Source organism: Macaca mulatta, chromosome 16 (genome assembly GCF_049350105.2).
Source record: "Macaca mulatta isolate MMU2019108-1 chromosome 16, T2T-MMU8v2.0, whole genome shotgun sequence".
Lineage (NCBI taxonomy): Eukaryota > Metazoa > Chordata > Mammalia > Primates > Cercopithecidae > Macaca > Macaca mulatta.
The window spans coordinates 92,089,492-92,104,672 of record NC_133421.1 but is presented as its reverse complement, the minus strand read 5'-3'; the positions used below and the strand labels follow the sequence as shown (position 1 = coordinate 92,104,672).

Genomic DNA, 15,181 nt, shown 5'->3' with positions numbered 1-15,181 from the left:
GATGATTATTCCTTTTAAAATAAAGAATCTGAGGAGGGCGAGTCCTGCTGTCAGGAAGGGAGCATCAGGAGACGTTTCCTGCTTCCATCCGTGCTCCCAGCCTGGCGGTGGCCCTGTCCCTGCTACCTGCGTGGACAGGGGACAGGGTCTCCAAGACGCGGCAGCCACCAGAGCCAGGCCCGAGCGCACAGCCGTGCATTGCGAAGGCAAAGCCGAAACACGAGGTCCCCGCGTGTCCGAGTCTGGGGAGTATGGAGGGCCCTCAGGCTGGGTTTCTTGAGTTGTGTGAAAAGCTCCATGTACCTGCCCCGAGTTCTCACGAAGGGAAGGAAGCCACGAAAGCAGAGGCCACGACGGTGAAGTGAGTGGGGAGGGCTTCGGGGAGGGCCTTGGTGCCATGTGGGTGTGTGACCCGGCCAGTGAGGCCGCAGGGTGAGCAAGCAAAGCCATTTCTACGTATAGGAGACTCGCTTTCAAAGGAAAGGAAACAGGCGTGGCCCTCCCATCACTGGCCCCGTCCCGGAAGACTGGTCACCATGGCCAGCCTGGAGCTGACTCTGCATGGTGTGTGGGTCGCTGCCAGGATCCCACATGGCAGCCACCACTCACCCCTGCATGGTCACAGCCCTGGTGTGGAGGGTGGTGGCCTCCGCTCCCTCCACCTTCTTTCCTGATGGGGACTCCGGCCCAGCGGAGCTCATCACCGAGATGGGAGCCAAGGGCCTGAGACACCAGCGGTGTGTGCCACGCCCACTCACCACTCATCTCCCAGGGCAGCGCTCGCTGCTGGACAGCCCTGGGCTGGGGAGCTGGGGGACCGGCGGCCGGAGGGTAGCCCCGTGAGCTCAGGGGTGGCCCACGCATCAGGAAGGCTCCGTCCACACTGGATGCTGTCCCTGACCTGCTGCATGTCACTCTCTTTGTCACACTGTGGCACTGCTCAGTACTGCTCCTTGCCCTGTGACCTGGGGGTGCCCAAGCATCGCCCCTCACCTGGCCAGCCCATGCATCTTCTGTCCCTCTCTGTCCATCTCTGTCCAGTCTCTGTCCCCCTCTGTCCCCTCTGTCTTGTCTCTGTCCATCTCTGTCCCCCTCTGGCTGCTGTTTCTATCCAGCGTCCTCACATCATAGAGCCTCCTGGCCCCCAAGGCAGGTGGGTGAGGGACGAGACTAGGCCAGCTGGGAGCAATAAGTTATTTTCCATTTATTCCATTTACACATCACTTCCAAATAATGTGCGGAGCATCAACAAAGCACGAGGCAGGAAGAGGATGAAACAGCAACAGCAGATGAGGATGGGCTGAGGAGGAGGCCCCTGTGCCAGCAGCAATGAAGATGGATCCCGAGGCTCCCTGTGTGGGGGAAGAGGGCCTGGGGTCCCCTGCAAATCAGTCCATCTCCGTGTCTTTCCTGGGGACACCCAACACATACTGGAAACATCTGAGTTTCAGGAGAAGAGTGGGTCAGGCCCTTTGCCGTCCCCTGGGTTCACTTTGCATGGCCACACTTTTCTTCCCAGGAAGGGGCCCCATGGCTCCTGTCTAGCATCCCGGGAGGCGGCCACACCCCGCCGAGACGCACTGGGCCTCTTCTCCGTGTGTCTCTGTCCTTCCTGTCTGCTCCCAGCCCCAGTGCAGGGTGGGGATCAGGTCCTGGCCGGCTTAGGGCAATGCCAGGCAGCAGCCGCACCCTCATGGACCCCAGGCTCCCAGCAGCCCCTCCGGCAGCCCACCCTTGGGGGCTTGCCCCACCCCGCCTGCCAGCACGCTGTGCCTAGAGGGCAGGGGAGGGTCTGTGGCCGGAGACCAGAGCAGGTGCTCGGCCCGACTGAGGCCTTGCCTGGGCTTTCCTTCCCCCATAGCCCCTTGTGAGGCCAGGCCAGGCTCACTCTCCCCACATGTCCCTCGGCCCTGGGACCCCACACCCAGGCCCTCCTGCTAGCCAGTCCTGTCCTGTGTCTTCATTTCGGCTGGCGTGTGCAGCCACCTCCCTGCACTGGGCCCTCCCTGGGTGGCCACGCTGTGTTTAGGGCTCTGGAACATGCAGCCCTCAGAGGGGAGCCCAGACCCCTCAGCCCCGGTCAGAACTTGCTGGCATCCCCACCTCACTGTCTGTCCAGCCCCATTCCTGTGCTCACACCCACTGGCTCTGGAGTCCTGCCCGTGGTGAGGTGGGTATACTGGCTCCCGCCTCTCGTTGGGCCTCTCCCTCCACCCCTGAATCCACACCCCCCAGGACTGCCTCTTAGCGGCGTCCCAGGGAGAAGGCTCCTGGTCCCCAGCTGCCCGGCCTGGCATGAAGATGGCCGCACACTGGAGGCCAGGACAAGGCGGAGGGAGGACCGGGGAGAAGAGCCTGGGGATGGAGACAGCTCCTCCCCATCAGGCCCTAGCCCCAGCCCCGGTCTGGCTCCCAGCCCCTAGGAGGAATTTTGGCTCCCGTGGCCAGGTCTGGCTGAAGTACAGGGGGGCGGCACCTTCGGTTTCCCGCCGACTCCTATTTCTGGGGTGAGACATAGCTCTGTGTTTTTAATCATGCTGTGGGGTGTTGGAGGCCACCTGGACAGACAGAGCCTAGCCCGACGTCCTCTGAGGACCCGTCAGTCCCAGGCACCTGCATGTGTCCACTCCTGGGATTCTCAGCACTGGGTCCCAGGCACGGCCTGGGTGGTCCCTCGAGCCGAGGTCCCTTAGCTGTGAAATAGGAGAGGTCTCCGTTGGAGAGCAGCCCAGTGGTGGGCTCTGCCAAGGGGGCTGCCGTCGGGGCCATGAAATACACAACAGCCCAGCCCAGGCCGCATGGCCTGTGGGTTACTGTGGGCTTCAGGGAAGCAGGGGTGGGGGGCTTGCTAGGAGGTCCCCTTGGGCTGGCTGGAGGTGACAGGAAGATCCCACGCCTAGCTGGCAGTGGGATCTGCAGGGGCCCCATGCGGGGAGGGCACAGAGGAGCTGGGGCTTGGACCTTAGTCTCCAGGCTGCAGACCGCCGAGGCTGTGTCCTGCTCTGACCTCACTCACCCCCCCGGCCCTCCCAGCCTGGATCTCCTTGGCTGCAGGCGGGCAACAGTGACAGGACAGAGGTACCCAGCCTTGGGCCAGTGCCAGCCTGTGCACCTGTCCCGGTGGCTTGGGGCACACGATGCCTCTGGGGCCTGGGTCAGTCCCAGGAGAACTGGCCTCCCCTGACCCCTGCATGGGGCTGGGCACTCAGCCTGGGAAAAGCCGGAGTCTGGAACAGCCTGGCTGTTGGCCTTGGCAGCCTCGCTTCCGGCCGGGACTGTCATCTGTCTGGAATTCAAATGGAAAAACCTGCCCTTGTGAGTGATGAGGGAAGGTGCCAGACAGCACAGGTTGCCCCGAGCGCTTTCCTAGGGTCAGAAAGGGGCCTGTGCGCCCCGGCACCTCCCGGGGCTGACCCTCCAGGTGGTCAGGAGTGCACCTGTGACGCTGCGCAGGTTCGGGTAGGCAGAGCGCAAGTCTTTGCCAAGCAGCTCCAGCCGTCCTCCCTGGCCAGGGCCGCCTCACCCCACCAGCGCAGTCACTGCTGCCACCCACAGCGGCAGGCCTCCTTGAGGTCCATTCCACGGGGACGGACTCCCAAAGCAGAGAGCACCCGGGCAGGTGAACAGCGGAGCCTGCTGGTTGCAGGTGCGACCCACTTCCTGAAGCACACTGTTCCTGGAATTCCTGGGAGTTCGGCAGCCCTAAATGGCAGGTGCTTCTCTGTTGAGGAATAACTCATGTGAAGTGCGACTTGGGGCCTTGAGACCCCTGTGTCCACGCGCCGGTGCACCCCACCCTCCCTGCCATGGACCCCAGAAGACCACGTCCTCCATGCTCACTAGTGGGAAGGTGGGAGGGTGGGACCTGGGGGTGTCTGAAAAAGCCCCTTTGGACTTGAGGCCAGTTTGGGGGACGTGGCGTCCACCCCCACTGCCCTGCAGCAGCTCTGGTCAGGGAGCGGCGATTGGAAACCAAATCCCAGCCACGCCAGAGCCGCCTGAGACAGAACAGATGTGGGGCAGACTGTGAGGGCGCCTGGCAAACCAATCAGCCACCACCAGGCATCCACCCCCAGCGGGGGACACAGTTCATTCATGTGTTCCTTCAACCCCCAGGCATGGGCCGTCTGCTGCCTTGTTCTCAGGGCCGAGGCCTGCCCAGGACACCTTCTCCCTCGCCAGTTTTGCTCTGGGCTGAAGCAGCTGGGGGTGTGGGTTGGGGGATATGCCAGTGCTGGAACCCAGCCCCTCTCCTGATGCAGGCGGGGGCCCCATCCCGGCTGCTCCGCTGCCCAGGGCCTTCCAGGGAAGCTGCACACCCCACAGCAAAGGCCTCTCCAGCATAGGCCTCACCCCTTACCACGTAGCCCGAACCCAAATTTACAAAGCCTTCGATCCCAGCACAGTTGGTGTCTCACAAAGGGATTTTCGGCAGCCTTTTCACGAAAAGAAATTCCTTCCCCAAGTGCACCTAACAGCCAGTAAATTCCAGGTGCTTGCAGCGGACAACGGGAGGGCCCGTCCCTTGCTGGGGAGCGTCCACGGCACAGCTGAAGCTGCTTTTGCGGAACAGGGAGACGGCGAGACAGCGAGACAGTTTCCACCTGCTCAGCGATTCCGCCCTTGGGTTCTACCCAGGACAAACGAAAGCAGAGGCTGAGGCAGCAGCGTTCACAGCAACTTCCTTAGCAACTGCCCACCCAGGGCTGGGCCCAAACAGCCGCCCCTCGGCAGCGGCAGCAAAATCCCTCCGCCAGACCCCAGCAGCAGAACGGAGGGATCTGTGCTGCGAAGGGAGGGAGTCCGGGAATGCAAAGACTGCAGGCTGCAGGCTCCCATTTGTAAGGAGTTCCGGAACCAGCAACACCTGCCAACGGCCTGCAGCAGGGACACAGCCTCGCGGGGAGGGGCCGGGGGCCTTGCGGGGAAGTGGGGGGCATTGTGGGGAGGGTCCAGGGGGTATTACGGGGGTTAGGGGACATTGTGGGCATTGTGGGGAGGGTCCAGGGGGCATTGTGGGGATTGTGGGGAGGGTCTGGGGGCATTGCAGGGTGTGGGGGGCATTGTGGGGATTGTGGGGAGGGTCCAGGGGGCATTATGGGGGTTAGGGGACATTGTGGGGATTGTGGAGAGGGTCTGGGGGCATTGCAGGGGGTGGGGGGCATTGTGGGGAGGGTCCAGGGGGCATTACAGGGGTTAGGGAGCATTGTGGGCATTGTGGGGAGGGTCCAGGGGGCCTTGTGGGGAAGTGGAGGGCATTGTGGGAATTGTGGGGAGGGTCCAGGGGGCATTACGGGGGGGTGTAGGGGGACATTGTGGGGATTGTGGGGAGGGTCTGGGGGGTGTTACGGGGGTTAGGGGACATTGTGGGGATTGTGGGGAGGGTCTGGGGGCATTACAGGGGTTAGGGGGCATTGTGGGATTGTGGGGACGGTCCAGGGGGCATTACGGGGGGGTGTAGGGGGACATTGTGGGGAGGGTCCAGGGGGCATTGCGGGGATTGTGGGGAGGGTCTGGGGGGCATTGCGGGGGTGGGGGACATTGTGGGCATTGTGGGGAGGGTCCAGGGAGCATTACGGGGGCTAGGGGGCATTGTGGGATTGTGGGGAGGGTCTGGGGGCATTGCGGGGGGTGGGGGACATTATGGGGATTGTGGGGAGGGTCTGGGGGGCACTGCGGGGGTGGAGGGACATTGCAGGGAGGGTCCAGGGGAGCCTGGCAGTGGTCGGGGCTGTGGGCACAGCAGAGCTGTGGTGCTGGGGGCAGCCGGCTGTGGACACTTCACTTGGGACCTGTCAGAGCCGGGGTCTTTTGCTTTCAGGGCAGAAGGACTTTTGCTGAAACCCCCGCAGAGCACTCGATTTCTTTCGTGGGTTGTGCCATGCACTCCACTGTCGCTGCCCCCGAACGGCCCCTGGTGCTATGTCCCTCCTACCTGAGCAGACTCTGGCTGAAGCCCCGGACACAGCTGGGGTGGCCACGGGGACTCCTGAGGAGAGGGGCTGTCCACACAGCCTGGTGGCTTGGAGCCCTGGGACCCCCACGCTTGGGCTCAGGGTGGGGCTGGATGAGGTCTGAGTAAGGGAGTTGGGTGCCAGGAAAGGGCAGGGCCTGGGGAGGGAAGGGAAGAGGGGACAGGAGGAGAAGAGCCTCCAGGGGTGGCGCAGAGGGCAGGGGCCATGCGTAGATGGATGCGCAGGCCTGGGCCCAGCTCTGACCTCCCCAGCTGCCAGACTCTTGCATGCCACATCCTCGTCCTCCTCCAAGGCAGGCGCCCGGCAGCCCCGTGTGCAGGAGACGCACAGCACGCACCACCCCAAGCCTGGCTACGTTTGAGGCAACCATGAAGGCCTCAGACATTCAAACTTTTTAATAGACCGGGAGTGGTGGCTCACGCCTGGAATCTCAGCACTTTGGGAGGCTGAGGTGGGGGGATCACTTGAGCCCAGGAGTTTGAGACCAGCCTGGGCAACATAGGGAGACCCTTGTCTCTACAAAAAATACAAAAATTAGCTGGGTATGGTGGCACGTGCCTGTAATCCCAGCTACTTAGGAGGCTGAGGTGGGAGGATCACCTGAACCCAGGAGGTGGAGGCTGCAGTGAGCCAAGATCACACCACTGCACTCCAGCCTGGACAGCAGAGCAAGACCCCATCTTTAAAAAATTTGGTAACCATCCTGATTTTAAAGCTGTGTATACCTTTTGGGAGAAATCTGGAAACGACTCAAAAGTATAAAAAGTAAAAAAACAAAAAACAAAAAAACTACCTAAAATTTCCTACCAAGGGCTAACGCTGTTGCTTTTTTCTTTCTTTTCTTTTTTTCTTTTTGAGACGGAGTCTCGCTCTGTCTCGCAGGCTGGAGTGCAGTGATGTGATCTCAGCTCACTGCAACCTCTGCCTCCTGGGTTCAATTGATTCTTCTGCCTCAGCCTCCCGAGTAGCTGGGATTACAGGCATGTGCCACCACACCTGGCCAATTTTTGTATTTTTAGTAGAGATGGGGTTTCACCATGTTGTCTAGGCTGGTCTTGAACTCCTGACCTCGTGATCCACCCGCCTTGGCCTCTCAACGTGCTGAGATTACAGGCGTGAGCCACCGTGACCGGCCCACTGTTGCTATTTTAAAGTGTCCCTGTCAAGCTTTGATGCATACATGCACACACATGCGCCCACACATGCCTACACAGCCATGTGTGCATACAACACAGGGTCACAGTCACACACAGCCACACGTCTACACAGCCATGTGCACACACGACACAGGGTCACAGTCTCACACGCCACACTTGGAACGCCACACTTTCACCACATATCCACACACACATTCTTGTTTGTTTCAAATGAAACGTGGATTAAATCACTCGGTTTCACTTTCCAGCTTCCGTCATTGGCCGTCATGCCTTGGATCTGTCCCGTTAAGGACACTCCGAAACAGAGCTTTGCTATTCTCTGAAGATACACAAAATCCTCCACTGCTCACGTCATCATCTATTTACCAGCTGTGGAAAATTCCACGGTGCCTGTGGTTTTCAAAGTGATGCTGAAGCGAGCACTTTTGTGCACACATCTTGATCCACGTCTGATTTTTAAACTTCAGATAAAATCCTGGAAGTGAAATGGCTGGAGAGAGAGTTACGGCAGAGCCAGGGCGTTCCATCCAGTGCGGTTTCTGCTTTGGTGTTGAGTCGTCCTTTCTGCATCGGAATTCTGACTCCCGAAGTTACATTTCTCTCTGTGTCTCTGACGGTTCTAGGTGCCAGGTCATACTTTCAATAATCATTCAATAACCTTTTGCTTCTCTTTTTTTTCAAGACGGAGTCTCTCTCTGTCGCCCAGGCTGCAGTGCAGTGGTGTGATCTCAGCTCACTGCAACCTCTGCCTCCCCGGTTCAAGCGATTCTCTTCCCTCAGCCTCCTGAGTAGCTGAGATTACAGGCGCCCACCACCACGCCCGGCTAATTTTTGTATTTTGGTAGAGACAGGGTTTCACCATGTTGGCCAGGCTGGTCTCGAACTCCTGACCTCAGGGGATCTGCCCGCCTCAGCCTCCCAAAGTGCTGGGATTACAGGTGTGAGCCACCACACCCGGCCCCTGCTTCTCAGTTTAGAATATATTCACTGCTACTTCCTCTTCACTCGTTGTGACTTTATACTTGGCATTTACATATAAAATTCCATCTGGATTTGAGGGTGCTGTCCTCAGTACCCTTTCCCCAGGACAGAACTCCACCTGGGCTGCACCCCCTGCCAGAGGGTTCCTGGCAGAGCCTAGGAAATGTGCCAAAGAGAGAACGCAGAGCGAGAGCGCAAAGCAGCTGCCAGGCCTGACGGGCTCTGGGGACCCTGAAACAATGGAGGCTTGGCAGGGCAGGGCTGTGGGTGAAGGTGCGGGTGGGAGTCTGCGGTGGTGTGAGTGTGAGTGGGTGTGAGCCTGCGGTGGTGTGTGAGTGGGTGTGAGTGGTGGTGTGTGTGGGTGTGTCTGTGGTGGTGTGAGTCTGTGGTGGTGTGAGTCTGCAGTGGTGTGAGTGTGACTGTGAGTCTGCGGTGGTGTGAGTGTGAGTGGGTGTGAATCTGTGGTGGTGTGTGACTGGGTGTGAGCCTGTGCTGGTGTGAGTGTGTGAGTCTGCAGTGGTGTGTGACTGGGTGTGTCTGTGGTGCTGTGTGAGTGGGTGTGAGCCTGCGGTGATGTGTGACTGGGTGTGAGTCTGCGGTTGTGTGTGAGTGGGTGTGAGTCTCCGGTGGTGTGTGGGTGTGAGCCTGCAGTGGTGTGAGTGTGACTGAGTGGGAGCTTGCAGTGGTGTGTGGGTGTGAGTCTGTGGTGGTGTGAGTGTGAGTGGGAGTCTGCGGTGGTGTGTGACTGGGTGTGAGAGTGTGGTGGTGTGTGTGACTGGGTGTGAGCCTATGGTGGTGTGGGTGTGAGTCTGCAGTGGTGTGTGAGTGGGTGTGAGTCTGCGGTGGTGTGTGGGTGGGTGTGAGTCTGCGGTGGTGTGTGGGTGTAACTGAGTGGGAGCTTGCGGTGGTGTGAGTCGGTGTGAGTCTGCAGTGGTGTGGGTGTGAGTCTGTGGTGGTGTGAGTGTGAGTGGGTGTGAGCCTGCGGTGGTGTGAGTGTGAGTGGGTGTGAGTCTGCGGTGGTGTGAGTGTGACTGGGTGTGTCTGTGGTGGTGTGAGTGTGACTGGGTGTGAGTCTGCGGTGGTGTGTGTGAGTGGGTGTGAGTCTGCGGTGGTGTGAGTGTGAGTCGGTGTGAGTCTGCGGTGGTGTGAGTGTGACTGGGTGTGTCTGTGGTGGTGTGAGTGTGACTGGGTGTGAGTCTGCGGTGGTGTGTGTGAGTGGGTGTGAGTGCAGTGGTGTGGGTGTGTCTGCGGTGGTGTGAGTGTGAGTCGGTGTGAGTCTGCAGTGGTGTGAGTGTGAGTGGGTGTGAGTCTGCGGTGGTGTGGCTGGGTGTAAGCCTGTGGTGGTGTGAGTGTGACTGGGTGTGAGTCTGCAGTGGTGTGTGGGACCATGTGTGTCCTGGGAGGCAGGGGGCCGGTGCTGCTGCTTACAGAGCTACTTGTCACTGACGTCATTGCTATGGAGGCCCCCAGGGCGGAAGGCAGGTGCGCTGTGGGGTCGCCAGCGGGTCGGGTGATGCACAAGCATGGCGCATGGTGACTGGATGACGTGTTGATGAGGATGGGGCCGGGGCTGGGGACTGCACAGGGGCGCCCACTGTTGCCCCGTCCACACCCAGACAGGGGGAGCAGGCACCGAAGAGAACACTCACCTTGTGATCTGGGGTCCACTGCGCTGTGTGTGCCCACCTCTGCATCTTCGCGGTTCTTCAACAAGAGGCACTGAAAACCAGAGTAGGGCTCAGGGCCGGGGGACTCCCTCCCGGAACCAGGCGCCCCTCCGGGAGGAACTGCGGTTCCACCTGCCAGCCTTCCAGCCAGTGCTTTGTTTCAGCGCCCAGGTCTTCAGGTCTCCCTTCCCCGCCTCTGCCTGCTCCTTGTTTTATGGTGGCTTTTCCTGGTGTCCTGAGAGCCTCGCTGCTCTGGTTTCTCAGAATTCATTACTTAGATGTTTTTTTTGTTTTGTTTTTGTTTTTTTGAGACAGAGTCTCGCTCTGTTGCCCAGGCTGGAGTGCTGTGGCACCATCTCGGCTTGCTGCAAGCTCTGCCTCCCGGGTTCACGCCATTCTCCTGCCTCAGCCTCCCCAGTAGCTGGGACTGCAGGCACCCGCCACCACGCCCAGCTAATTTTTTGTATTTTTAGTAGAGACGGGGTTTCACCGGGTTAGCCAGGATGGTCTCGATCTCCTGACCTCGTGATCCGCCCGTCTTGGCCTCCCAAAGTGTTGGGATTACAGGCGTGAGCCACCGTGCCCGGCCATCCCCCCGTTACTTAGGTTTTATTTCTTTTCTCTCCTGGCCCTGAGTCATTCACCCCTAGTTTTGTTTTCTCTTTTATCCAGGTGTTTCCCTCAGCCCACGCTCACATGCACACGCGTGCCTGTGCCACCCTTTTCTTCACATTACCCAGCCCTGCCCTGAAGCTCTGCCTTTCAGGGGAACTCTGTCCACATCGGCCCCGTGGTGACATCCGTGGAGGACACACGTGGTTGTAGATGCTTGTGTGGTCACCTCCAGCAACTGTGTCTCACATCATGGGGACCACCCACCCTCTCCAAACACAAGTGGGAGGAGAGGACCCACTTTCTGCCCCTTGGGGACAGCAGGTGGCCGGCTGAGTTGGGTGGAGGGTGGCACTGGGGTGGTCTCCTCTGGGGTGTGGGGCTGCAGGGCCCCTCCTGGGACCCGAGTCTTCAGCTGTGTTCTAACATGGAATCCAGGGGGTCATGGATGGGATCATGTTGCTCCAGAAATTCCTTCCTCTGGAGCTTCTTGGCTCTGAAGACGTGGGGGGCCTTCCACAGAAGTGGGGGGTCTCCTGGAAAAGTGGGGGGCCAGGAGCAGTGAGCAGCTGCCATGATACAGCCGCTGCCGGTCACCACCCTGGGCCCCACGCCGCAGGCAGGTGCTCAGCGCAGAAGCCGTGTTGGTGCGGGCAGACCGGAAGGCAGTAGCAAGAAGTTAAGCGTGGAGTCTCCCCACGTCCTATGCCCCGCTGTCTTGGCTGCTGCCGAGAGTCTGCGTGTCAGGTGAGGACAGTGCCAGCTGGAACCGCCAGGGACCAGCTCTGGCTGTCAGATGTTTAATTTTAATTTTGCTTCTCTACAAAGACAGCAGCTTTAGGAATCAGGCTTGGGTTGAGAAAGAGAAAGCACCTCCAATCCCCAAAGCTCTCCTTCTGCATCAGAGATGCTGTGAGGATGCGAGGCTGGGGTGGCTCCTTGGAGCCTCCGGAAGGGGCGTCATTAGCCCTGTCCCACCTCCGAGGAGTTGCCTGCTCCCCGGGTGATTTTAGCAGCACATTTTTTTCTTTTCTTTTAGACAGGGTCTCACTCTGTCGCCCAGGCTGCAGTGCAATGGCGCAATCTCAGCTCACTGCAACCTCTGCTGCCCAGGTTCAAGCGATTCTCCTGCTTCAGCCTCCTGAGTAGCTGGGATTACAGGCACCTGCCACTGCGCCCAGCTAGTTTTGTTGTATTTTTAGTAGAGATGGGGTTTCACCATCTTGGACGGGCTGGTCTTGTACTCCTGACCTCGTGATACACCTGTCTCAGCCTCCCAAAGTGCTGGAATTACAGGCGTGAGCGACTACGCCTGTAATTTATTACTTCTTTTATTTTTCTTTTTTCTTTTTTTTCTTTTGAATTTTAAAGATCAGATTTATTTGGAGAAAGCAAAAAACACACAACCCAAAGATGGGATTTTATATCTAAGACAAATCCCAGATTACAATCTACAGATTACAAATCCCAGATTACAATCTACAGATTATGAACCACTTTCATAGAAGATATTTTTGTACACATTTTACATGTATTCAGGAGTGGGACGTACATCCGTCTCTATTTCAGTTTTAACAGAGGGACAAGGTTGGGGAGTGGGATCTTTTTGGTTTTAAGGTAAAACACGACAGAACTCGCACATTCAGGGGCACGGTTCTGTGGCACTGGCTCGTTCACAGTGTCGCCCAGCCACCAGCGTCTAGTTCCAGAGCACTTTAGTCACTCCAGGGGAGACCTACAAGCATTGCCCCTCTTCTGGGAGGCCCTGGGGACAGGGCTGCATGCTCATTCCCGATGCCTGCGACAGTCCTGCCAGCAGAGCTGTGCTCACTCCACTGAGGGGCGGGCGCTGGAGGGACCGAGTGGGCATGACCCCTGCCCCAGTGTTCAGATGGAGCCCCAAGGGGCTGGTAGTCTGGGCATGGGGTGGGGAGGGGAGGCCAGGCTGGGGGAGGCTGTGCAGGGTCCGGGGCCTGGACTGGGGGCTGGAGAGGGGCAGTCGCCAGAGAGAGGATGGTTGGCCAAGCTGAGAGCAGGGGCAGGAAGTCTGTCCAGGAGGCAGCGAGGGGTGAGTGGGGCAGAGACTGCCAAGGGTACTGTGAGGCGGGACCTGGATTCTGTTCCTGATCAGACCGGAGCCAGATGTGGATGAGAGGCCAGGGGGCCTGTAGGTGCGGCCAGTGACCCTGGCCTCTTGCGTTCTGCACCTGAAGCCTCAGGCCTCTGCTGGGCAGTGCCTTCCCCCTGCTCCACCCCTCAGCCCACGCTGCCAGAGCCTCCCCTCCTGGCCACCTTCCCTGCCCCATATCAAGTGCCAGACCAGCTGCCTGCACAGACCTCAAAGGCAGGTGCACCCCTCACCCCAGCCAGACCCACAGGCTCCTCCTTGAGCTGCCGGTGTCATGCTGGGGGTCCTGCCGGCTGATCCTCCCACCCCTCAGATGTGGCATCCCCCACGCTGAGGCAGGACACGGAAGCCAGCTCAGGGTTGATTGTTCCAGTGGCAAAGCCATAAGGGATGGAGTCACACAGGCTGGGACGGGAGCCGCGGGGACGCTGGCTGAGAGGAGGAGGGTCCCGGGGGCGGCAGCCGCGCCACGGTCTCCACACGGGCCGGGCACTGGTGCCTGCTGCCCTCGGTCCCCAGAAGCCGGGACTGGAGTGGAGCCTCCTGGAGACCCTCAGGGAGGCGGGTGGGTGCTTCTGGGCATCACGGGGAGGGCACTGAGGGGAAGCGAGCAGGATCTTTCCGGAAGGGGGCTGAGGAGGAGGGGCAGGGCCTGTGATTTCGGAGTGGGGGGCTCTGCAGAGGGGCTCCCGGTAGTGGCTGAGGCTTTGGGGCCCGTCCCCGCCTGGACTCCAGCCGCCCCTCCGCGTGCTCACGCCGGGTCCCCGGGACTCTCGAGCGCAGGTCCGGCCGGGGCCGCCGCCGCCAGCACGAGGCTCTCAGTGGGCTGCGGGCTGCAGGAAGACAGGGAGCGGCCGGAGCCGCGCTGGAAGCGGGCGCGGGGCTGCAGGGAGGGAACGGGCCCCCGGACTCCGCCGCTGCCCGGGCTGCGCACGCGGCCGCGTAGGTGGTCGCGGTAGTTCCTGGTGAGCAGCGTGTAGAGGAAGGGGTTGGCGCAGCTGTTGCCGTAGGTGAGGCAGGTGGTCAGGTAGTTGACGATGCGCGCCGTCCGCGGCGCCAGCGGGGCCTCGCGGTACTGGGCGAGCAGCTGCCACAGCCAGAAGGGCAGGAAGCAGGCCCAGAAGAGCAGCACGATGCCCAGCACCAGGCGCAGCGCGCGCGCCCCGGGCCGCCGGGCCCGCTTGAAGGAGGCGCGCTGCGAGCGGCGGTAGGCGCGGGCCAGACGCGCGTAGAGTAGCCCGATGAGCAGCCCGGGCCCCGCGATGCTGGTGGCGAAGAGCAGCGTCAGGTAGGCGCGGTGGGCGCGCGGGCCCCAGGCGGGCAGGCACAGGCTCTTGGGGCCCCGGCGCACCAACCGCATGGCCAGCATCACGGGCAGCGTCAGCAGCAGCGCCAGCAGCCAGGTGCCCAGCGCCAGCAGCTTGCGGTAGCCCTTGGGGCGCTGCACGGTGTCCAGCGGCCGCAGCACCGCGGCGTAGCGCTCGCTGCTCATGACGGTCAGCGTGAAGATGCTGGCGTGCATGGTCAGGAAGTCCAGGCTGAAGAGCACGCGGCAGCCCACATCCCCGAAGTGCCACTCCTTGGTGATGTAGGTGGCCACGATGAAGGGGATGCTGAGCAGGTACAGCAGGTCAGCCAGCGCCAGGTTGACCACGTAGATGTACATGGAGGCCACGGCGCGCAGGGAGCGGCAGGTGACCACCAGCGTGTAGGCGTTGCCCACCACGCCCACCACGCCCATGGCTGACAGCAGAGTCCCAATGGCACCCGTGGCCACCAGGTCCTCCAGGGAGCTGGGCTCTGTCGGGCTGGCCCAGGAGCTGTTGAGGGTTGCGTTGGGGCTGCCAGGTGGCTCCGGCACAGAGCTGCCGGTGGCCGCCAGTCCAGGGAAGCTGCTCGGGGACTCGGGGGTCAGCGCCATCTCTGACCCCTCAGGATCGGCTCAGGGCTGGGTGGTCACTCCCTGAGATGGGGCGCGGGCACCTGTGGGCAACCAGCTCAGCCTGTGGGGAAAGAAGCCTGTTAAAGATGCAAGTCAGGCAACCATTCTGCTCCCAGGAGGCCATTGTGACGGCCGTTCCCACAGAGTCACGTGGGCCCCCCACTGCCCTCCGGCTCCTGGGGACTCTCTGGAAGTCATCAGCTCTGCAGGAGGACTCGAGTGCCACCAGATGAGCCACCCAACCTCCCTCCCCCACCCCCACATGCCCCAGCAGGACCCCTGCCCCCGCCTCACTGTAGGTCCCGTGGCCTCTGGGATGGACTGGGCTTTTCTGAAAGTTGGAACACAGGAGGGCAGCCCCTGGGGCAGAGGTTGGCAGTGGACAGAGCTGGGAGTCCTGGGCTCTGCCTGCCCGCCCAGTGCACCCCCCAGGCCTCATTTTCTTATCTGTGCACGGGTGGAGCCCACTTACCCCAGAGTCCTTTCTCGTTTTTTATTTCACTTGTACATTTTTAAAAAGTTTTCTTCAGATTGCAAAACTAGTAGCTACTGACTTTAAAAGTCCAAATAGAAAAACATGTAAAGTAAGGAGAGGGAGGGCTCTGCAATCTCCATTTCTCATACAGGGAAATGAATTCGAGATGGATTGCAGGCCTAAGTGTGAAAGGTTAAATCAATCAGTCAAGGTTCTGGAAGAAAACAGGAATACTGGCATGACC

General features: G+C 60.4%; 2 protein-coding genes across 2 annotated transcripts in view; both read right to left on the bottom strand.

Annotated features, from left to right (window-relative positions):
- The window catches only part of NARF (nuclear prelamin A recognition factor), a 165,835-nt gene that overhangs the window by 100,450 nt on the left and 50,204 nt on the right, over positions 1-15,181 (bottom strand). The window lies entirely within an intron of this gene.
- On the bottom strand, positions 13,272-14,441 carry UTS2R (urotensin 2 receptor). Its single transcript, NM_001032894.1, is given in 1 exon segment — positions 13,272-14,441. A coding segment is annotated over 1 exon segment (1,170 nt).